Here is a 23,394-nt window from a genome sequence, read left to right as displayed (position 1 = left end):
CAACCAGTATTCCATGTGTCCAGAGCTGACCATCACTGAGAAAGATTCAGAGTATAAACAAGGATCCTGACTTTCAAGACACTTTCCTGAAGTCTAGTTGTGGTGTAAATAAAAATACGTATGCAAAACTTAGCCAACCCAAGACAGACATGAACTGGGGACAGATTAAACATGGTTAGTCAGAAAGTAGATGAATGAAGAATGTAATAATGGGAGCACCAGAGCTCCTTAGAAAGGTTAGTTTATATCTTGAAGGCAGTAGTAGGCTGTGGATAAATGGACAGAAGGGAAGAGGTCATTCCAGGTGAAGGGTGTGAACAGAGTGAAACGAACGTGAGAACTTAGAGGTGAGAGTAAATATGGCGGCACTGGGAGACAGTAAACAGACAGACTTGGTGAGATTAGAAGGTCATTGGGGGCCGAAATCCATTGCTAAATCATGCAGGTTCTCCAATGTCAAGATGAAGAGGTTGAACTTGATTCAAGAGGAACAAGGGAGCCATTAGTGGATTAAACAGTGGACTGACATGCTAGAAGGAAGATTCACTAAAAAGTTAGTCTGGGTGCTTACGTCTGGCAGCAAATTCCAGGAAAGGTGAAAGGGGAGACACTAACTTTGTTGCAGAGCCCTCACTTTCAAAAATGGGCATTTGTGTTGCTGTGTTAGGGTAATATTCCTGGGAGAAGGCAGACTGGTAGTGTAAGCTGCAGAGTCTGCTACATATCTGTAGATGACAGCTCTGAAGCCCACGTAGCTGGTTATGTTCCTTTGCCCAGGAGGGCTGGGAAGGGAAGCACATCGCAATTACAACTTTCGTTTTGGCACAAACCTGACACCATTTCCATTTTCCATTTGGATGCAAAGATTTGAACATTTCTAAATTACAGGCTTTTGAGACATCCCTCCTTATAGCCTTCTCCCTACAAATGAATGACCCAGCACTTAAAGTTTCCGTGGCATGCTTCAACGCTGCAAACTGTTACAGCAAAGTGGTGACTGATTGAAAGAAAAAGCCTCTGTGAATAGAATAGATGTTTACAGACCCCATCAGAGGAAAGTCCTAGCCCCTTAAGTCTGATAAAAGTTTTGTCCCTGGAAGTGATCTTGTCTTTCCATACCTTCATTGCATACATTTATTACTAGACTTCTGACACCCACTTGTCACTTCTTGGGAGGGTTTTGAGATGTGGGTTGCCTTACCCTGGAGGAGATAGTCACTTGGCGAACCATTTGGGGAATTCAACCGTATGAAACAATGATTGGTTGCAGGCAGTAATAACAGCCCAGAGCCAAGCCCTGGTCTAGGTGCATTATAGATACTCGTTTAATCCCCAGAGCAACCCTATGAAGTGGATACTATTGGGATGCTAAGGCACAGAGAGGTTAAGTAACTTCCCTAACGTCACAGGGTAAGTGACAGAGCTGGGATTTAAACAGAGAAGCATTCTGGGTTCCAGAGTCTGTGATCTTAGTACTGTACTCCACCATCTCAGGCAGGTCAGGTTCACCTGCAACTTCTCCTTCTCCCCCAACATGATTAGTTGCCATAACTGCCTCTTCTTTCTCTCAGTTGCTTTACATTCACTGCCTTTCTCACAGGCACTTCTTGCCTCACTATTGCAGGAACCTTGTACTGCTCACACTAGTTCCTTGCCCTGTGATTCTGCCTCTTACTGGTATAAGAATTGCTGTCCTCATAGGCAGCTGAGTCATACCGCTTACATAACAAACTTGAAGGGGGCTCTGCATCACCTTCCAGATCAAGTCCAGAATCCTGATCGGAGCATTTAAGTCTCCCTATGTCCTTTACCAGAGTCCCCGACCAGCCTCTTCTTCCTCTGAATCCCTCCGTGAACAATGTTCTCTTGCCATTCTCGTCTGCTCACTCTCTTGATAACATTTATGGAGCACCTACTGTATGCAGTCAATGAGGATTCAGAGACTGTCTCTGAGAATGTCACAGTCTAGGGCTGAAACACAAAACAAGTCAAGTCCACAGTCCTTCATCTGCATTTCTGAAACCCAAGAAGCTCTAAAATCCAAAAGGTATTTTCGTAGCTCATTGAGGACCCAACCCTGCCTTGAACTGACTTGAAGTTATTTATAGTCTTTTACTGTAAATATTAATGTGTTCGATGCTGCCCCAGACCCTGATGGGGATGTTGCAAAATATATGCAAAGTACCCCGTATTATCTTTCTGAAATCCAAAAATATTCTGAATTCTGAGATACCTCTGGCCTCAAGGGTAACAGATAAGGGAACTTGGCCATCTGATGGGAAGTTTGGTCATGGATTGCAGGGGAGGCAGCCCTCTGGCAGGACTGGGATTCACAGAAATATTAAAAACGAGCAATTCATTTCTTGCACGTGAAATAACCTGTTCCCAGCTGCAGCTGCTACTAGATCTGAGAACGTATTCAGTGTTCCCCATCACCAAAGAATGAAGCCAAAATTCCTTAGCGTGGGGTCCAAGGTCCTTAGTGATGTTTGCAGACACCTTTGCAGCCTCATTTGTTGCTCCTCCTCCCACCCAAGGCTGCAAGCTTCATGGAGGAGGGGATCAATTTTACTCATCGGTGTGGCCCTAATGTAGGGGTTGGCAAACCACAGTCTGTGGGCCACGTCTGGCCCACTGCCTGTTTTTATAAAGAAGGTTTTATTGGAACACAACCAGGTTCATTCATTTCTGGATTGTTTAGGGCCCCTTTCACGCTACAGCAGCAGAATTGAGAAGTTGCAGTAGAGACCTTATAGCCTACAAAGTCTAACATATATTTTATCTGGCACCTTATAGAAAAAAATGTACTGACCCCTGCTCTAATGTATACCCCGGTGCCAGGAACTCAATAACTGCTGATTCTTGGCCTAGGTTCTCCTAAAAGCCCAGCTTAGACAAAGGCTTGTGTGCAGAGAGTTTATTTGGGGAGTGAGCCCAGGGAGAAGGTGGGGGCAGTGGGGATGGGGGTTATTTGGTCAAGTGTTATTGACCTGGTCATCACCGTAGGCAGTCAGTCGATGCTTGCCCCTGCTGGGACCTTTGGAGAAGACATATGACATGTGTCTCAGAGCAGCGTGCCCAGGAATGAAGGGGGAAGCCATTATCCATTGGTTTTCATCCTCCATTGATCAAGGGTAGCCCCACAGGCAGTAATGCCCCTGCAGTCTGGGCTGCACGTGTGTGAATGTTCATCAGGTTCTGAACATGTACTGCAGCACCAAGAGAAGCTCTGGGACAAGAAGCAAGAGGTACACCACACAGACAAGGTGTGTATCATCTAATTACAGTGGACAGAGCTGCTCATAGAAACAGTGGATGGAATCAGAGTTGGGATGAGAGGATTTGAAGAGGCGTATAGAGATGCTCAATGCATCAGTTAGTATGAGTAGTAGTATAAGTAGCTTGCATCAGTTAGTATGAAGAGTAGTATAAGTAGCTTACATTTATTGCCAAGAACTATGCTAGGTGCATTGCATGCCTTATTTTACTTAATCTTCATAAAAGCCCTGTAGGGTCTTCACTATACTCTTCCCATTTTCTTGATGAGAAAACTGAGGTTTAGAGAGTTTGTATTCAGGGTAATAAAGCAGTTTAGTGGTAGAGCTGGGTCTTAAACCCACTTCCACTTGACTCCAAAGCCCTTGTTGTTAACTAATCACCACTAAGCTACACTGACCTGCACACCCCCACCTTCTGCCTCACTTGGTCTGTGAAGCCTGGAGAGGCACGGGACTGCCTGGGTCGGGGAGGTGTTGCTCCCAAGTGAGGAAACTAAATGTCCTTTAGAAAATGGAAAACAAAGCCAAGGACCTGGCAAGAGAAAGAGTTGTTAGTGAGGATAGAGATGAGTATTAGGAGGGATTAGCCAGAACTCATAAGATTTTGTAACTTCATGGAGCTCACCAACTCTTTTTATCTTGGAAGGAAATAACACAGAAAACCCACATCTGATGAGTCTGTGTATGATTTAGAGGAATCTGGCAGGATTAGAAGGATCTGATGTGGCTGAAGTGCAGCTTACCCTGCAATTTTTCTGGCATTAGCTATTGAGAAGAACCACAGGCTCCTTTGTCGTAAGTCAGGGTGGCTCTCCCTTGAGGCTGGCTAGAACCTCAGCAATGCTAACTAGGGGTGGAAGCAAGGAATCTACAGAAAAGGGGGTGGGAAACCCCAGACCAGTAGAAGAGGCTGGTTCTTGTGAGAGCAGTTGGAGAAACCAAGACCATGGTTAAAAGGGCAGCATGAGAGCTCCCCTGGTGGCGCAGTGGTTGAGAGTCCGCCTGCCGATGAAGGGGACACGGTTTCGTGCCCTGGTTCGGGAAGATCCCACATGCCGCGGAGCAGCTGGGCACGTGAGCCTGCGCGTCCAGAGCCTGCGTTCCGCAACGGGAGAGGCCACAACAGTGAGAGGGCCGCGTACCACAAAAAAAAAAAAAAAAAAAGGGCAGCATGTGCTTGGTTCAGGAAGACTTAGATACTCTAAGACATGTCATCCAACAGGTGGAATCCAGATGCCGGGGCTTCCTGGGAGGCTGGCAGTGGCATAGTTCCAAGGGAGCAGTCCAATGGCGGCAGAGTTTCGTACCACAGCTGGAGTCCCAGGTGTAGGATCCAGCCCCTGGGGAGAAAACTGGGAAGAATTAACAGGAAGTACGTGCTGTGGAGGCGCTCCAGGCACAGCAGGAAACTGAGGCTCAGCTGGAACACTGAAACCCACACTGCAAGGGGCAGCGGTGTGACCACAACTCGGTGGGCATGTGCGAGTGAATGGCCCACCCCAGTCGTGCACAGGGACCCAGAGCCCTGGCAGCAAGACCAGTCCCAGTCCTATCCCAGTGATGGAGCAGGGATTGCCAAGACATTCCAGGCCCTGATCGTGGTGGGATCAAAACATGATGTTAGATCCTGTGGACATTTAAAACATTGAAATTAAATTCATATAACATGAAATTAACCAGTTTAAAGCCATCAGTTTGGTAGCACTTAGTACATTCACAATGTTGTGCAACCACCACCTCTGTCTAATTCCAAAATATTTCCATTGCTCCAAAGTAAAGCCCTTTACTCATAAGCAGGAACCCCATTTTCCTCTCCCTGCAGCCCCTAGCAACCACAGTCTGCGTTCTGTCTCTATGGATTTACCTATTATTGATATTTCATATTAATGGAATCATACAATATGTGATCTTTTTGCATCTGACTTTTTTCACTTACCATAATGTTTTTGAGGTTCATCTATGTTATAGCATGTATTGATACTTCATTCCTTTTTATATCTGAATAATATTCCATTACATGTATATACCACAATTTGTTTGCCCCGGGACTATTTTTTTTTTTTTTTTTTTTTTTGCGGTACGCAGGCCTCTCACTGTTGTGGCCTCTCCCGTTGCGGAGCACAGGCTCCGGACGCACAGGCTCAGCGGCCATGGCTCACGGGCCCAGCCGCTCTGCGGCACGTGGGACCCTCCCGGACCGGGGCGCGAACCTGTGTACCCTGCATCGGCAGGCGGACTCTCAACCACTGCGCCACCAGGGAAGCCCTGCCCCACCAGGGAAGCCCTGCCCCGGGACATTTTTGACATGAAATGGTCACAGGATAAAAATGCAACAATGAAAAATCATCAGATGATATCATATCTACATTAACCTTTCAATCCATATACATATTTTTTTAACCAGGGAATATATAGTAGACGTGTTCCTCCACTCCTGAGCCTCACCCCTTCCCCAGGTAGGACAGTGACAGCCCTGGGACAAGGGTAGAAAAGGACAAAGAGATGTTTCCACACCTACCTCGTCTCTCAGGGTCATGAAGTAAGTGCATTGGCCTGCTAGTAGGCAGGGCTGGGACCCAGGGCTGGGTCTGGCCTGCTACAGGCTGGGTCCTCAGGCTGCAGGATTGTGGTTTTCTTGCATCTGGTGTCTGCTCCCTGTTGGATGAGGCTGGTCTAGAGGCTAGTGGAGTCTTCCTAAGGGCAGGGCCAGGGCCCAGGGGATTCTGGGACTGGTGTCTGCCCACCAATGGATGGAGCTGGGTCCTGGGCCCTCTGGTGGGCAGGGCCATGTCCAGAGGCAGCTGTGGGCTCAGGAAGTCTTTAGGCCGCTTGTCTGCTGATGGGTGGGGCTGTGTGTGAGTGTCCCAGTTAGTTGCTTGGCCTGAGGCATCCCAGCACCAGAGCCTGCAGGCTATTGCGTGAGGCCAGGTCTTGGCACTAATGAGCTGGAGGGAGATTTTCAAAATGGCGCCCGCCAGCACCAGCGTCGACCAGCACCGGCATCCACATGGTAGAAGTAGCTCCCAAGAATGGCTACTGCCAGGGTCTATGTCCCCAGGGTGAGCCACACCCTTCCTCCACCCCCTCCAGGAGATACTCCAAAGCCAGCAGGTAGGAGGACCCTATCAAATTGCTGCTTTTGCCCTGGGACCTGGAGCTCATGGTATTTTGTGTGCTCACTTTAAGACTGGAGTCTGTTCCCCCCAGTCCTTCGGGGCTCCTGAAATCAAACCTCACTGACCTTCAAAGCCAAAGGCTCTGGGGGCTCAACTCAGTGCAGGACCCGCAGGTTTGATAGCCTGACATGGGGCTCAGAACTCTCACTCCTGTGGGAGAACCTCTGCAATGTAATTATTCTCCAGTATAATTATCCGCCCACCCAGGGGTATGGGACCTGACTCTATCGTGAGTCCACCCCTCCTACCCCCATCCCATGTGGTTCCTTCTTGATGTCTTTAGTTGTAGAAGATCTTTTCTGGTAGGTTCTGGTCTTTTTCATTGATGGTTGTTCTGCAAATAGTTGTGATTTTGGTGTGCCCATGGGAGGAGGTGAACTCAGGTTCTTTCTACTCTGCCATCTTGGCCGATCTCATAAAGTAAGTGTAAAACAGGTTGGCATGTTTTATCCTGTCACCAAAATGGCTTGATTAGATCTTTTTATACCCAGTATGTAACCACAGGGTAACAGAGGCATATACCTGGTCATTCATTACTTCATCTGGTAGAACAGTGGGCGGAAGTCCACTGAAGACACAAAGGATGCTGGAAAGATGAGCAGAGGGTCCTCAGCGCTGTAGAAGATGACATTCCTTCAGAGGTGCTCACAGCTCCATCACCGTTCATTTGCAACCACTAATCAAAGAATTGTCCCTGAACTATTTGCCTTCTTGCAAGCCTGCTTGCCACAGAGACTACCCAAACTAAAGCCAGTGAAGAAATGAGATTAAGTAAGAAGAAAGAATGTCCCCCACTCCTTCCATTATTAATCATTGCGGGCTGATTTCAGCTACATTTTCCCTTGGGCATTTCCCCAACATTTTGCATTTAACAGCCCCTGGAAGCCAGGAAAGTAGAGAAGAAAAAACTCCATAATATCTTAGTTCTATACTATTCATAAATGAAAATCATTGTTAATTTAGAGTTTGACAGCTGTGGTGCGTTTGTAAGTCCAGCGCAGCTGTCATCAGCACTCCAGCTTATTTTTCAAACAGATGTTTAATTTGACTTTAGTGTTATTGCCAGTTTTTGAGGAGAAAGAGGGGGGAAGCAGAAACAGGAATAATCATTATATTCATCATTTGGTTTCCTTTCAAAACATAAATCGGCATGATTAACAGTGACATCAGAATTGCTCTGATTGCAGTTTTGGGTGCAGGACTGGTTAGCTATCATCTCCTTATATCGTCCAAAGTCCATTTATTATTTTTTTCCCCTAAAGTCAGAGGCTGTTCTGTGATAATTACACCCAGACTCTGAGCAACAGTCTCTGCTACCCAGAAGAGCCCTCCATAGTGCAGAAGAAAAATCAGGGAGTGGTGAATGATGGGTGACTGGGCTGCAACCCCAGATGAAAGCTGCAGGACTGAGTCTTGTCTTGCGGCTGTGGAATCAGGAAACCAGTGAGAGCAGAGCCCCGGGAACGGCAGCCAGGTTCTCCCACACTCACTCTTACATCTCTACCATGCTTATGGGGCTTAGGCAGCTGGGTTCATGCATTCTCACAGTGTGCAGATCGGTCTCAGTGTATACAATTAAACACATCTGTGGCTCCACGTAGAAATCTGATGAGTCAGAATGTACTTGAACAGGCCCTGCTGTTCCAGTCCATGTTGCTTGGAGGAATCTTCCTTCATACCAGCTGTGTTGCTCGGTAAACCCACTTCCCGGATCTGATTTCTCTACCCTTGCCTTTTTTGTGTTTGGCTTTTAGTGGTCTCACTTGGGTCCTACTCTGTACCGTCTGTTATGTGTCCAGTCACTGGCCCTCATTACCTCTTTGACAAGGCCTCTGTTGTGGGGACTCTAGGTGCAATGACACACTTATTGCATTTCTTTGTACACTGAGAGAAAAGATTCACCTTGCCTTCTTCCTCTGCCAGCAGTTGTGATATGTGCCATGCAAAAGAAGAATCCACTCCAAGGAAAAAGTTGGCAGATGTCCCAGATCCCAGCTCTTAAGTCATGGTTGGGTAGAGGAAGGAGCCACAGCCTCGTCCATCTAGTGCTAGAAATCACAGGACGCTCTAAAGTCTGACTTCTCAAAGGGTGCCCCCCGTCTTTTTAATTGGAAAACATTGTTTGCAGATTATTAATGAGGAGTTAATTTTTCCTTAACTACAGAAAGACAAGGCTTCTGCCAGGTTGACCACCTAAGAATCTGAGGGAATCCTCGGGCAATTATTATGGTATCAGAAGCTCCTGGCTGTTGCTTGCCACCTTGGCTACCTGGATCTAGACGATGGATCTGTTCCCTCAGGCAGCTGCTTCCCTACCTTTGCTTCATGCTTGGAGCCTATCCCTTAATACCCCACATCACAGCTTAGGCTAAGCGACAGTGGTCGTAAGGTGTTGTTGAAAGCTTGGGGAGTTAGAGAAGGGAATCGTAGCACAGAGGTCCTACCTAACTGGCTTTCAAGTTTGGCTACACTCAGGGCCCAGAAGCCCAAACTCATCCTTGTTAGTTCCCTGCTTTCACACTTGGTGGGCATCAGTCTCCCTTCCCAACCTCAAGGGCCATTTTAGTTCCCCCTCAAGAGAATGCCCTGTACGAGTCCCAGTTGACCCAAATCCAGACTCAGTTCTCCTCTGGATTAGTTTGGTGTTGTAGTTATGAAGGTGGATTCAGGTCAGACAGCCCGACATTGAGTTTTGGCTCCACCACTTACTCCTGATGTCAGGCAAGTCATTAAACTCCGGGTACCTCAGATGTCTCCCCTGTAAAATGGGGATAAATAATAGCACCTACCTTATAGGGTTGCTGTGAGGATTAGATGAGTTCATACATGTAAAGTGTTTAGAACCATCTGGCCCAGAAGCAGCTCTGTACAAGGCTGTATTATTATTGTTGTTATTATTATTGCTTTACATTTGCAGTACAATGAAAATCATCACATAGATGTTTCTAAAACAAAAGAAGTGGTTCACCCCCAGAAGTGAATTCCAGTTTCTGGAACTTAGGGCAAAAACTATACATGGTTTTTCAAGCTTCAAAAACTCTTTAAGTTTCAGTCTCACCGCATCGCCTTTCCTTTTGCTTGCTTGGTCCTTGCCAATTCCCATAAAGAATATGAAGTGGTGTTAAGAAAAACATAAAACAAAATAGTCATGTTAAATTTTAAAAATCAAAATCAGGGAAAATTAAAACTCAAATATAACATCAAGACAAGAAGAAGACCAAGCACAAATACACAGGGATCTAAATTCCCATAGAGCTGTAACAGTAGTGGATTATAACCCATTAAATAAAATGGGAAATTAGAGGTCGTCTGATATAAATAAATACCTATGCTAACTAAATAAATGAATGGATAATTGGAAAGTTTGATAAAGAACAGGATGTTTATATAATCTCAAAGTACCTGCCCTCGAATAGTTAATAACTTAACAAAGAGGAAACCAGGAATGTTAGACTGGAGAAGCCTGGCAGACACCAGTAATGGGACAAATCTGAATTGAAATTCTGTGTCCCCTGACAGGACGCAATGAGAAGAATACAGCATCACTTCTGTGATATTCCTGCTCAAGGTGCATAACCTGCATCTAATCCTGAGGAAACATCAGACAAACTCAGACATTTTACAGAATCACCGGCATGTCATCTTCAGAGCTTTCAAAGTCATAAAAGTCAAGGAAAGCCTGAGGGACTGATTCAGATTGAAGGAAGCCAATGAGACATAAAATCTAAGGGAAACGCTGTGATTCTAAACTAGACCTTTTGGCCATAAAGGAACAATTGTCAAAGCTTGAATAGGGTTTGAGGGTTAGATGTATTAATGTTAATTTCCTAAGTCTTATTGTTACATTGTGGTTACATAATAGAATATCCTTGTTTGTAGAAAAAACACTAAAGTGTTCAAGGTGATGGGATATCATGTCAACCACTTACTCTTAAATGCTCCAGGGGAAAAAAGTTCTTTGTGCTGTTCTTGGATGTTTTCTTTAAGGTTGAAATGGTTTCAAATTAAACAGACTCAGTTCAAAGGCAGGAGGGGGTGGAGAGGAAAGAGAAGAGCCGCCTTTGCATCTTTCCTTCTTTCTTCTTTTTCCGTTTTCTTCCTGGTTTCTTCCTACCAGAAGGTTGGGCTACGGTGGGGATGAGAAGACATTGGTTGGGTTCAATCAAGAAGACAGGCCAGGGCTTCCCTGGTGACGCAGTGGTTGAGAGTCTGCCTGTCGATGCAGGGGACACGGGTTCGTGCCCCGGTCTGGGAAGATCCCACATGCCGCGGAGCGGTTGGGCCCGTGAGCCATGGCCGCTGAACCTGCGTGTCCGGAGCCTGTGCTCCGCAACTGGTGGGCCACAGCAGTGAGAGGCCTGCATACGGCAAAAAAAAAAAAAAAAAAAAAAGACAGGCCAGGACTCACTAGGTCTGAGAGGCTGGCTGTCCCTTCGTTCTTGGTGTGGGGTGAGGGGGGGACCAGTCACAGGGCCGCACTCGTGGGAAGAGGGATGGGAGGGCGGGCACCCAGCCTAGTCTGGGGTGGTGCAGAGTGTCTAAAGAGATCAACCTGTGAGCTGACAGAAGGCTAGAGGGGAGGAGGAGCAGAGGAAACAGCGTGTGGGAGTGGCCCTAGACCAGATAAAGCACGGAGCATGTGAGGACCTGCAAGTCCGTCCTGATGGTGGAGCCGGACGGAATGTTCTTGGGGCAAAGGTGGCACACAAGAAATGTGATGTTTTTCTTTGCTTTTCTTCTCTTCTTTATACTGTTTTTTTTGGTCTTTCTCTCTCTCTCTTTTTTTTATAACTTTATTTTATTTATTTTTGGCTACATCGGGTCTTTGTTGCCGCGCTCAGGCTTTCTCTAGTTGTGGCGAGTGGGGGCTGCTCTTCGTTGCGGTGCACGGGCTTCTCATTGTGGTGGCTTCTCTTGTTGTGGAGCACGGGATCTAGGCGCGCAGGCTTCGGTAGTTGTGGCTCACGGGCTCAGTAGTTGTGGCTTGTGGGCTCTAGAGCGCAGGCTCAGTAGTTGTGGCGCACGGGCTTAGTTGCTCCGCGGCATGTGGGATCTTCCCGGACCAGGGCTCGAACCAGTGTCCCCTGCATTGGCAGGCGGATTCTTAACCACTGCGCCACCAGAGAAGCCCTTCTCTCTTTCTTTCTCCCCTTCCTTCCTTCCTTCCTTCCTTCCTTCCTTCCTTCCTTCCTTCCTTCCTTCCTTCCTTCCTCCCTCCCTCCCTCCCTCCCTCCCTCCCTTCCTTCCCCCCCTTCAAGCATTCAGCCGGGTGTTGCTCTAATTTTTTTAATAACAGTAATAATAATAGCTGAAACATGTGGCAGCGCCCTATATATAATGCAGATACTACTCGCCCATCTTACAGAGAGGAAGCTAAGGCACAACTTGCCCAACATCTTAAGTAGTGAAACGGGCATTTGAACCCCAGACAATCTAACTCCACAGCCCAAGCTTTTGACCTGCCACAGTGTCTGAGCAGATCTTTAATGAGGCTGAATTCTTGTGAGGACTGTCTTTTATAAAGGGGGCTTGCAAGCCTCAATAGTGTTCTAACTGGGGAGGGTGAACGGGGGAGATGCTTATGAACTGTGGTCTGTGGATGCATCTTACCCACTCAAGTCCCCTCCCCTCTCACCCCACTCGCTGCCTTCCCATGCCTGTACTGTCAGCAGCCATGTGAGACCTACCACGGGGCCAGGTAAACCTGGAGCCTAAGCTGAACCAGCTGATGGTTGTACTCTGCGTGGCTACAGAGCCAGAGCAGCTCATGGAGAAGGGCAAGAAAGGGTCAAATCAAAAAAATGCTGAGGATCAGGCCCAAAGGGTCCTCAGTAGGTAAGGCAGTCATAAGGGAAGAAAAAAGACAAAGTTGAGTCAAGGTGAGCTGTTTAAGGTGGAAACTGTGACCGAGTGAGGCAAAGGTATAAAACGCCCGTTTGTATGTGATGCTGTAGGTGGCACTTGGCCTCAGAGGGAAGGAGTGTCGATGTATCTTTCACCACCCTCCACCTCCTACTAACTCCCAGGGATTAATTATTCATTCAACAAACATTTTGTGAGCACCTACTATGTGCCAGGTTTGTGTGAGTTGTGGGAGGGAAGAAGAAAGAAGGCTGAGGGACTGGCACATGGATTTCACCTGAGAACTTGAGATGCCAAGCTCTTTTTGGAAGAGGCTGCATTTCTGTGTTCACTTTAGCCCATGGAACAAAGCCAAGAGTGACAGTTACTGGCTGGGAGCGGTGAGGTAGGGGGTTAGTGTGGGAGAGGAGAAGGGCTCCCCCCAGCCCCCATGGCTACTGCCATGGCCCTCTCAAAAGCACCTCTTTACAGAAAAACCTAATTTCCACATCCCTCCGCAATCACTACAGATTCTGTTGCTAATAACACTTTTCAAGCTGGTTCTCAACTGACTACAGCATTGCGTTAGGCAGTTTGCATCTTGAGATGGACTCTGGTGTCAGACAGGTCAAGGTTGGAGTCCTGGCTCTACCCAATCTGATTCTGGTGTCTTTCCTATAAAATGAGGGTAAGGAGCTGAGGTATGGGAAGTATCTCTCTTCATTTTTAAAGTAGTTTAGGGTTTACAGAGCACCTTCCCAATACTCTTGCAAGGGTGACATCATTATCATTGTGAGAGGTTAAGGCTCCCAGAGGTAAAGTGATTTGAACTGGGTCACAGAGACCCTGAGTGTATAAGTCAAGATGGAAACCTGTTCCCACTTTTTAAATAGAAAAGATTTGCTGTGTTTGTGCCCACTTTTTAAATGATCAAATTGCTGTATAACACTTAGGACACTTACATATTCTATCTTTGCCCCATAGTTTTAGCTTGAGATTTCCTTGTAAATGGGAGTTGGGAGAGAACTATGGGTTGTGGAGTCAACCATGTTGGGTTCCCGATCCTGACTCCACTGCTTAAGACTTGTATAAACATGGGCAAGAGACTTGGTCCCTCTGTGCCTTGGCTTTTTCCATCTGCAAAGGGGATAATAACCGTCCCTACCTCATAGGTGGGAGAATTAAATGAGATAATCTATGTCAGCGATTCTTGACCCTGGCTGCCCAATGGAGTCACCTGAGCAGCTTTGTAAAATCACCTGTGTTCTGGCCCCACCTCTGGAAATCTGATCTCTTTGGACTAGGATGGAATTGGGATGTCAGTACTTTTTAAAAGATCCCGCAAATGATTTTAATGAGTAGCCAGGGCTGAGAACACTTGAAGTATGTAAAATGCTTACCACAGAGTGCCTGGCCCATAGTAAGCACTCAGTAGATGTTAGTTGTTATTGTTACACAAGCTGATAACGTCAAGGCTTGTGGGCCAACACTGGTGAATTGGTACCAACATCCAGTGGGCCCTAGTCACTATGCAGTGCACTGTGGGTAGGCTCAGGGATGAGCAAGAGAAGGCCTCTGCTTCATAAGGGTTTCATTAACTCTCTAGCTGGCTGGAAAAGGCATAAATACATGAGAAGTTAAATAGCAACATGAGGTTTAAAGTAGAAAGAAGAAAGGAAGATCATATTTTTCAAGCATTTACATCATGCCAGGGAACTTTCCACACTGGCTTAGCTCATTAATGCTCACAAGAGTAGATATTAACCCTAATTTGTAGGGCAGAAAACTGAGTCTCAGGGCTGTAATTCACCTAGGTCACACTAAAGAGGTAGATCCAGGATCAAACCTGATCTGCTTGACTGTAAAGGTGTCTCTATTATACCATGTCTTCATCATACTGATTTCATGGTGATTATAAAGAAAAGAAATGAATAAGTGGGATTAGAATTTTGAAGGTTTAAATCTAAGTCCTTAGTATGTATGTATCTGTCTGTTATTCTGTATCTCTGTCATTCTATTCTATCCATTCTCCTTCCACCATCCATCCATCCATCCATGTATCCATCTATCCAATTCTGTTACCCAGCATAGCTATAAAATAAGACTTTCAGTTCAAGCAAATATCTTGGTTAATAGACCAACCTTTTGGGTAAATTTTAATTAATTCTTAATTTTCCCTCATAAAGTTAAAAAATTAGCATTAAGCTAAACAATATCTCACTTCCAGTAAATCATACAGGATTAGGAAAGCTGAGGTTATGCTTTAAAGCGTGCTAATGGTATCAGAGTATTTAATGTAAATTAACTACCAGTCCTAAACAGTAATACAAATAGAGGGGAAACAAAATTAACGCGATTAAATACATTCAGAGTCTATTTATTCTGTTAATTGTTAAAATTTAGGCAACAGATTGCAAAGAGACTTGCAGCTGCAGCTCCGAAATGGTTGGTCCTCCCCTCAGCTGTTGCTAATTAATGCGATTTTCCTGATAACAGTTTTCTGAGAGCAGAGAGACAGCAGCAAATCAAAACAACTTCATGTTCATGCTGATGAGCCCTGACAACAACCAGAAGAGCCCAACAGGATCCAAATGGAAATGTTGCTATAACTGCCGGTTTCCATGTAGCGTTCCTCAGGCACAGCCGACCCTCAATGCCGGCAGTTTATCACACAAATACAGGGATGTCGGGGATATAGCATGGCAAGTCACGTCATCACATCAGCTACAGCCATGTTGGGTCACAATGGGATTATGCCACAGGCTCCAGAGAGGAGCAGAAAAGTGCTCTGAACAGTTGTCCATTGCTCTGTACCTAGACCTGTGTAAGTGACCCATCTTCTCTTAACTTACCTGACTTTTTTTGCAAAAGACAATTCAAGGAGGCCAGTTTGCACTATTCAATATGTGGAACTACTTGGCAGAATTAGCAGGAAGGCAACTCAAAAGTAGCCAGCATCCCTCGTGTTTAGCGCATCTGTGGTTGCCTTTGGCTCGTGTGCTGATCCCCAGCCCAATCAGTTGCAGTTTATTGCTTTCAACAAAATACATTGCACAAATCATAGCAGTTTATGGATCAAAGGACTGGTTTGGCCTTCCTAAGGAGGTTACCAGGCACGTGGGAGGCCAGGATTTATTAGCTTTTTCTACAGGCAATCTGGTACAATATCATCCCGAACTGGGCCAGTCAGTGACATTAGACCTCGGGCCACGAGGGACTCCTGGTCATCTCTAGGGCAGCTTGAACAGAGAAGAATCCAAGGAAGCAGGAAGTTGAATTACAGATTTTCAAGACTAGCTATGTCAACCCAAAGAAACACTATGCATCTTGATACATTTGGATGCAGGGGGAAATAAATACAGTGCAAAGTGTCATTTCCAAAAGATCATCACCGAATATCCTCCTAGGATAAGGATTCTGCTCGTTCACTTTCTTGAAATGTATCTTACTTTGTGTCAGAAACATCCTTGACATGGAGCCATCCAGAAAAATAGGGAAATGTACATCCCCAATCTGATGGTACAAACTCACTCTGTTGCAAAAACAAAATGAAGCATTGACCAGGGCACAGAAAAAGTTTGATCTTTGGTTCCACCACACTGTGAGGGTCCAGTTTCTAGGACATCTGTTGTGCTGCCCTCCGGAGACGGTGACCATTTGGTTTTAATCTTGTTCCCTTATAAAGGTGAGGAAATTGAAGCCTCCCCCTCCCTCCCTCCCTCCCTCCCTCTTTTTCCTCTCCATCTCCACTGTGACTTTTATCTATACTTTGTGAAGATCTAAGCATTTCCCAAGAACACATCCTGTCAAGTCCAACTTCCTTATCTCTCCAAGACATGCAACATATAGATGTGGTTGCGCTATCACCTTTAGGATAGATATTTTTATTAATTTGTTGGGTTTTAATTTATTCCTTGCCTGCTTGAAGAAAAAAAGATTTTCAGTACCTTGTTTAACATGAATAAGAGGCTCCAGGATCACTCCTAAGTCCCCCATATCAAGCGTTGGTAGAATTTTTTTAATTTGCCATATTTTTTTAAAGAAAGAATTGGTCACTTGTATTCTACTCTGCATTAAAACGAGATGCCACTAATTTCTCTTCCACATTTTTTACTCGGAAAGTCAAAACTCTTGCCCGCCCTCCCTTCCTCCCTTCCTCCCTTCCTTCCTTCCTTCCTTCCTTCCTTCCTTCCTTCCTTCCTTCCTTTCTTTTCTTTTTTTTTTCTTTCTTTCTTTCTTTCCATCCCTTTCTCCCTCCGTTCCTTTCTTCCTTTTACTTATCTCTGAAAATATTTTCCATGACAAAGGCTAGGAAACAGGACAAATCATGCCCAGATTTTGTGGCCTCATGTGGTCCCATGTTGTTGCTCCAGAGTTCTGTGGGGATCCAAATGATTGTGGCTTACCTCTGATGAGCTCATGTGACATAAGAACGAGGTCAGATGCTACAAGAGGGGTGCAGATGTTGAAAAGAAGAAACATGGGACAAGTCTGGAGTGAGTCAAAATATAAGACCTAGGGGTGTCTTTTTTTCAAAGAGTCAACTCATGGGATGAGCGAAGAGGGGTGCATAGTGTAATCAGCAACTGTCTTTTCCATAAAGAAAGCTCTGTCCTGGGTTTAACCTCCTCCTGGCAGACGTACCATCATCCTACTGATTCCCAGCTTTGTGAAGGCATTTTGAATTCAACCCAGATGGTTCCTTTTGAGACCAACAGTTGCCATCAGCATAGCTTGAACAAAGCAAAGCAGACTTACTTGGTCTTCACGCATTGGGAAATGTTTCATGACTCAGACCAGTCATTGTTTGCTGTTCACTCAGCATGCTGGGTGGCTCTGGTAATATAGGAGAGTTTGTGCTTCTTGCCCGATTGTGGACATAGGGTAGACACTCGACTGTAAAAGAGTTGAATGACAGGTCAAGGCAGTCCATGAAAACAGATCAGATCAACCCACCTTCAGTGTGTCCTGCATGAAAGGCATTGTGCCACATGCTAGAGGGGCCATGAGGGTACAGCAAGACCCCTTCCCTGAAGAAGCTCAGAACTTAGTCAGAAGCCCCAAGCGTAAACTCACAATGAGTTAAATGGTAATACAAGATGTTAAAGTGCAAGCACACGTCAAGAGTACCCAACGCCCGAATGCCAAATGAATGGTCAGGATCAACGGTGTTCTAGGAACCCAGAGGAGGTCAGTTCTGAAGGTCCTGGTCAATGAGACTCTGAAGAGGCTGTGAGATGGTGACAGATGAGCGGGCTGTGACTGGGCAGAGTGGAGCCAGAAGTGAATTCCTGGTTTGAGTGGCATGGGCAGAAGCCAGGAGGGGTCGTGTGACACACGGTGAAAAGGCAGTGCTGAGCTCAGGTGGCCGGGGAAGGTGCTGGGGGGAGGGGTGGTCATGTCAGGCAGCTTGGGTCCTGGTGCTCGGGACTGTGGACGTTTAGCCAAGAGCTTGGACTGTGCTCTGTAAGTGAGAGAGGAACCTTGGTTTAGAGAGGACCTACTGTGTGCCAGACCCTGTGCTGGGGTGGGGTGGGACAGGGAGGAGATGGAGACGGGATCATTAGAACTGTGGTACCACCGGTGCCTGATAATGTGCTAGAGGTGACGATTAATCCCCTAAATTCGATGGGTTGGTAAGGAGAGGAAACCCGTTAGGAGGTTTCTGCGGGAATTGTACAGGGAATGCATTTACTTTTCCATGCGTGTCCTTGCTGGGGTGGGGGGGAGATGGGACAGGACAGGGCGGGGGGTCCTCGATGAGTACTAACGGGCATGAAAATCATTACTCCTAACTCAGAGCAGTGGTTCTTGTAAAATCTCTCCCCAAAGCAATGCACATGCTTACAATTTTGCATTTTCTAGGGGTTCGAGAATCCTTTGCAACCCCTTCGTGGACTGTGAATCCCTAGCTGAGAACCGTAACCACGCCCCACACGCTCCCTGACCCCATCTAGAGGAGGGAGCGTCTCCCAACACATAAGTCTGCCACTGTACAGGAAAACCCAGGGTGATAGGGAGGCTCCCTGAGGAACAGGAAGGAGGACAGGTAGCCTGTACTTAAGGACTCTGCTGTGTCGCCCGGATTGTTTCCTTACACCTGAGAAACGACGCTGCCTGCCCTGGCTTATAGGAACCCCCAGAAAGGGGAGGCAGCTGTGGCCATGGCAGAGTGGAGCCAACTACAGAGAATAGTGACCTGTGTGAACCAGCCAGGAGGGAGCTTTCAGTGTGGCAGCATTTCCTCTAGCTCAGGCTGCGGTGATTTTATGGTTACACGAACGCCCTGCACGGAGCAGGCAGAACTCTGCAAGGAACACCTGAGAAACCCAGGAGCAATGCTTCACTTTCTATTTCTTGTTTTCCAACCAAGACAGATTCTATTTCAGATCAGAGCATAGTTTGGAGAGAAAGCAGTTGAAGCCTTGGTGCTTGGAGTAAAAATTTAACCTTCATCTTTAGGGAAAAAAAGCATATATCTTAGTTGGAGATTTTATGAAATGGAATGACAGTTATGCCTTTTCACATATCTACTATCATTCATTTCAGACCTAATAGAGTTTCTTAAAGGTTTCAAGGTCAGGAACCCCTTTGAGAAGCAGATGAAAGCTATGAACTCTTAACCAGAAATGTGCACACCACACAAAATTTCATCGTCCTGAATCCTGTCTGCAGACCCAAGATTAAGAACCCTAGGTTCAAGCCTTGGCCAGATCCTCTTAGATTCCAGGCGTGCAGTGATGTATAAGACACAGTCCCGGGGCCAGAGGGGCTCATAGTCTGGTGAGAGTTTATAGACGTGAAGAAGTTAGAGGGGAAAGCGAGGCAGGCACTGATTAGCAGTTTAAACGTATGAGGCATTATACAGTAGAATCATGGACCCAACAATATTACAGAAACAGTGAACTGTCGGTTGTCCCTTGAGTACTAATACCAGGTGCCAGTAATCGTATTACAAAATGCTGAAAAACATGCTAAGACTTACTGGGAAAAACAAAGAGTAATTTTTCAGGAATATCAAACCCTGTGTTTTTGTGTCCTTAAGAGAAAATGATTTTTTTGGCCTAAAGATGTATTGTGAGGTATTGCCTTCACCCCAGGCTCAAGGATTAGACATACATCTTTTTGCAAGGTTAAGAAATGCCACGGACAATTTAAGCCAGAGGGAGGAACCCGTCAAGGTTCAAAAGATCCTGAAAAAAATTGATAGTTTTGTATAAAACAATTAAAGGAAATGAGAAATGGTCCTGATCATTACCCAGAATGGCTTGTCAGAGCTTCCACAACTGGGACTATATCCTGCAGTCTATTTATTTTGTCCATGTGAGTTTATTTAAGATTTTTCCAACAGATGACAAATTTCCAGCCCGTGACCCAGCAGGTACCCCTAAGGGTTTCTACTGTTGCCTCAGTTGCAGCTTATAGGCACGGCAAAGCCCCCTCCAGAGAAAAAAGAATATTTCCCTTGCCTGTGTTTTCCCGTCAAACTCCCACTGCGCTGCCCCCCATGCCCACCCCTTTGCAGCCATATCTCTCTTCAGACTGGAGTGTACTGGCAGGCCTGTTGCTTTCTTCCTAGTCACTGCGAACACTGTCCCCTGCACCCCATTGAAAGTTCTACAAAAGGGCAGCATAACCTCCCACCAACCAAATCCAAGCCCTCTTTTAAGGCCTCATCTGGAGTGTTCTTCTCCCAGACTCTTCTGACCAAGGCATCCTTGCCCTCAATCCTACCTAAGCCCTTCCGTGGCTCCCCAAGGCAATATCCTGGTCAGCAGAACCTGCTCCGCCTTACCTTTTGAACTGTCCTCTTCTGTACTCCCACAATACTTTCTTCATTCCTCTTTCCATCAGGTAGTCATGCTTTTGAGAGGAGCATTCATTAGAAAACTTGACCAACGATGGTTTCAACAAATAAAGGTTTATTTATCTCATATAACAGGAAGGCTGGAGGTAGGTGACTGCTACCTAAATGATGTCATTGACAAGTGACAGCAGTTAAATGATGCCAGAACCAGTGTCTCTGAGTTTTCTTTTTCTTTTCCTCATGGTCACAAAATGGCTGCCTTGTTTCACACATTGTGGTTGTAATCAAGGCTGGAAAAAGAAGGACAGGACAGGGTGGGTCATTAATTTCTTTTATCTGGAAAGCAAAGCTTTCTCAGAAGTTCTCTCCTCCATGCTGTCAACCTTCCCTTATGTTAATGGGACCACATATGAATCACATGCTCCCTTCCCCAGCTGCAAGGAAGGATGGGAAAGTGGGAACAGGACTATCCTGATCGGCTTAGCTGGTACTACCCCTCGAAAAATGAGTGTTCTACAAGCATGGCAGATGGAAGGAGTAGATATTGGGTAGACTCTACTACTTGCTATGCAGTATTCTGATTCATATCTCTCAGGCTGTCCATTATTCAGTGTCACACATATTATATCTTGTTCATCTTTTTTTTTTAATTTATTTTTGGCTGAGTTGGGTCTTTGTTGCTGTGCATGGGCTTTCTCTAGTTGTGGTGAGTGGGGGCTGCTCTTCATTGCAGTGTGCAGGCTTCTCATTGCGGTGGCTTCTCTTGTTGCGGAACACGGGCTCTCGGCACGTGGGCTTCAGCAGTTGCAGCTCACAGGCTCAGTAGCTGTGGCTCACAGGCTCTAGAGCGCAGGCTCCGTAGTTGTGGCACACGGGCTTAGTTGCTCCGCAGCATGTGGGATCTTCCCGGACCAGGGATTAAACCCGTGTCCCCTGCATTGGCAGGCGGATTCTCAACCACTGTGCCACCAGGGAAGCCCTGTCTTGTTCATCTTTTACCTCCAACTCCTAACACAGCTTCATGGCATCTACTCTGTTAAATAAAAACATGAGTAGATGAATGTCTGTCTGATTTTAATGACTCTCACATCTAAATTAGTTCTTTAAAAACATAACCCAGTTTTATCCTTTTCTTTTTACATTTCTCTTATGGTATGAAAGTCAATTCCTCATTATTAATTTTCCATTGGATTTTTAGGGGGTAAAATTTAAAGTTAATAGAGTAATAGTATTGAAAAGACATATGATAAAGATGAAGTCTAAGATTGGACAATAATAAGAGAAAATGGAATCATAATAAGCTTGTTATCCTCAGGGTCATTCTAAGAAGAAATAAACTAAGTGCTAAAACTAGTTTTCCTCTAATTTTTGTTAAAATCAAAACCAGGGTTTTGTAGATCAACTTTGTTCAATAATGTGAATCAAAAACTCCAGAAATCCAATGACCATACAAGGTTGGGGATGGATTGTAGTCTTATTAAGAACCTAACTGACCTCTTAGCCAGATTCTGGTCATGACCTAGGCTATAAGTGTATGTACAGTGCTGCATAGAGCTGATTCCCCTGATTCAGGTTGAGAAGTCTGCCCAAAGATGGTGGCATTGCTTCCAAGGCCCGTGGATGGTGGACCTTCCGAGGAACTCTTAGGTGTGCAGCTCTAACTCCTGCAAAGAACTCATCCCTGGTTACAGACTCAGCCTCTGGGACTCCAAGTCCAGTTTCAGTGCCATCTTTCCAAGAAGTTATCATTCCTACCAATATTTCTCCCAACTCCACCTCTGGCCACCACCTCATCCCAGTCAGAAATGGCCACCTGCCTGAGTCAGGATCACACTTGTAGATGGTTCTCCAGTTGGGGTTCTAACATGAATTTATGGATTTCCAGAGTCATTTGGGATTGTTCTGTCTTAGAGTGTGGCAGCGTATCATAAGCACAGTTTCTTTAGAATGGCATGACCTGGCCCTCATCTAACCCTTTGGCACCAATTTTGTGTCCAGTCCCAAGCCTGGTGGATTGCATTAATGCCAATATCCTAGTTGTCACATTACACTGAAGTTTTGCAAATTGTTAGCATTGGGGAAACTAGGCAAAAAATGTACAGCCTCCCTGTATTATTTCTTACAATTGCATGTGCAGCTACAATTATCTCAATAGAAATTCCAAAACTTAAAAGATAAAATTCTTCCTTGCCCCTTCTGTCTTTTGTTTCAGTCACGGGGCGTCAGACGGGGAGTTTCAGATGCGGAATCAGTTAACTTACCTCCCTCTTTGTCAGTTTTCTCATCTGTAAAACAGGGATAATATTAGCGTCTACCTCATGGGGTTGTTGGGAGGATTCAATGAATTAATATCTATGAAGCACTTAGAAGTGTGTTTAACTGTTAAATAAACAGAAAATAAATAAAAGATCTTGTACTCAACCTTGTCTTTCTGGTCTGGATCCAGTAAGTTACTAAGTGCTTATAAATTTTTCTACGACGTTTCTCTTGGATCCTCTATTTCCACTGCCCCCTGCCAATTCAGACCTTCGGGGTCATTGCCTCCTCTTGGAGCTTTGCCAAGGTGAAGTTAGTTCCTGCCCTTCTGCATCCTGTGGCTTCTCCTTTATTGCACTCAACATTGATTTCCTGTTTCCTTTTTCCGTCTCTCTTTTTCCCTGTTGGACTAGAAGGTCCTTCCTGGAAGGCACCATCTCTTACTTGTCTTTGAATCTTCAGCTCCTAGCAAAGTGCCTGACACAAAGTAAGTGCTCAGTGAGTGTTTCATGAATGAGTGATAATTGAGCAGAAATAATCTCCTGGCAGCTAGATTTTTTAGAATTTACTAGATTTGCTTCTTTGCAGTAATGGTAGACAACTGTACCAGTCTCTGAACCTATAGTTTTGTGACCTTACTGTTGGACAGCCGTGGAATTCTTGTGAGTCCCGGAGATAAAGCCCTGCAGATAAGCTTTCACTTTTCTTCTCCCATGGGCACATTACCATGAGCTGCCAGGAAGCCTGTTAACTCCTGGACACAGCTCCATTTCCTGAGATCCACATAAAACCATATAAAAGATTGGTTAAGAGTCTGGATCATGGAATGCACCCAGCTTCTGTAAATATTTGCTGAGTAACATGAGACCGTGATCAGATTAGCACTTGGCATCCTTGCAAAGTAAAATAAGGCAGATAGCCTCAGTTCCTGATGATGTTACCATTGCTATGACTTTAATATTTTATTCCTGCATCCTCCCACAGAATTGTTCTTTCATTGGGAAAAGGAAATAGATGTTATTTGTTATAAACTGGA

The 23,394-nt window shown here is 45.5% G+C and overlaps 1 protein-coding gene across 3 annotated transcripts in view; it reads left to right on the top strand.

Moving 5' to 3' along the window:
• The window catches only part of SPON1 (spondin 1), a 312,023-nt gene that overhangs the window by 124,395 nt on the left and 164,234 nt on the right, over positions 1–23,394 (top strand). The window contains exon 1 of one of the 3 annotated variants that reach the window (XM_079928893.1): positions 11,103–11,152. The exons of the other annotated variants lie outside the window; for them this stretch is intronic. Within the exon in view, the coding sequence (XP_079785019.1) occupies positions 11,118–11,152 (35 nt within the window). The 5' untranslated portion in view covers positions 11,103–11,117. Of the gene's footprint in view, positions 1–11,102; positions 11,153–23,394 lie in introns of those variants that run through there. 3 annotated transcript variants of the gene reach the window in all.

Source organism: Stenella coeruleoalba (genome assembly GCF_951394435.1).
Source record: "Stenella coeruleoalba genome assembly, chromosome: 8".
Taxonomy (NCBI): domain Eukaryota; kingdom Metazoa; phylum Chordata; class Mammalia; order Artiodactyla; family Delphinidae; genus Stenella; species Stenella coeruleoalba.
Note: the sequence above shows the minus strand (reverse complement) of the source record. Positions and strands in the feature narration are given on the sequence as shown.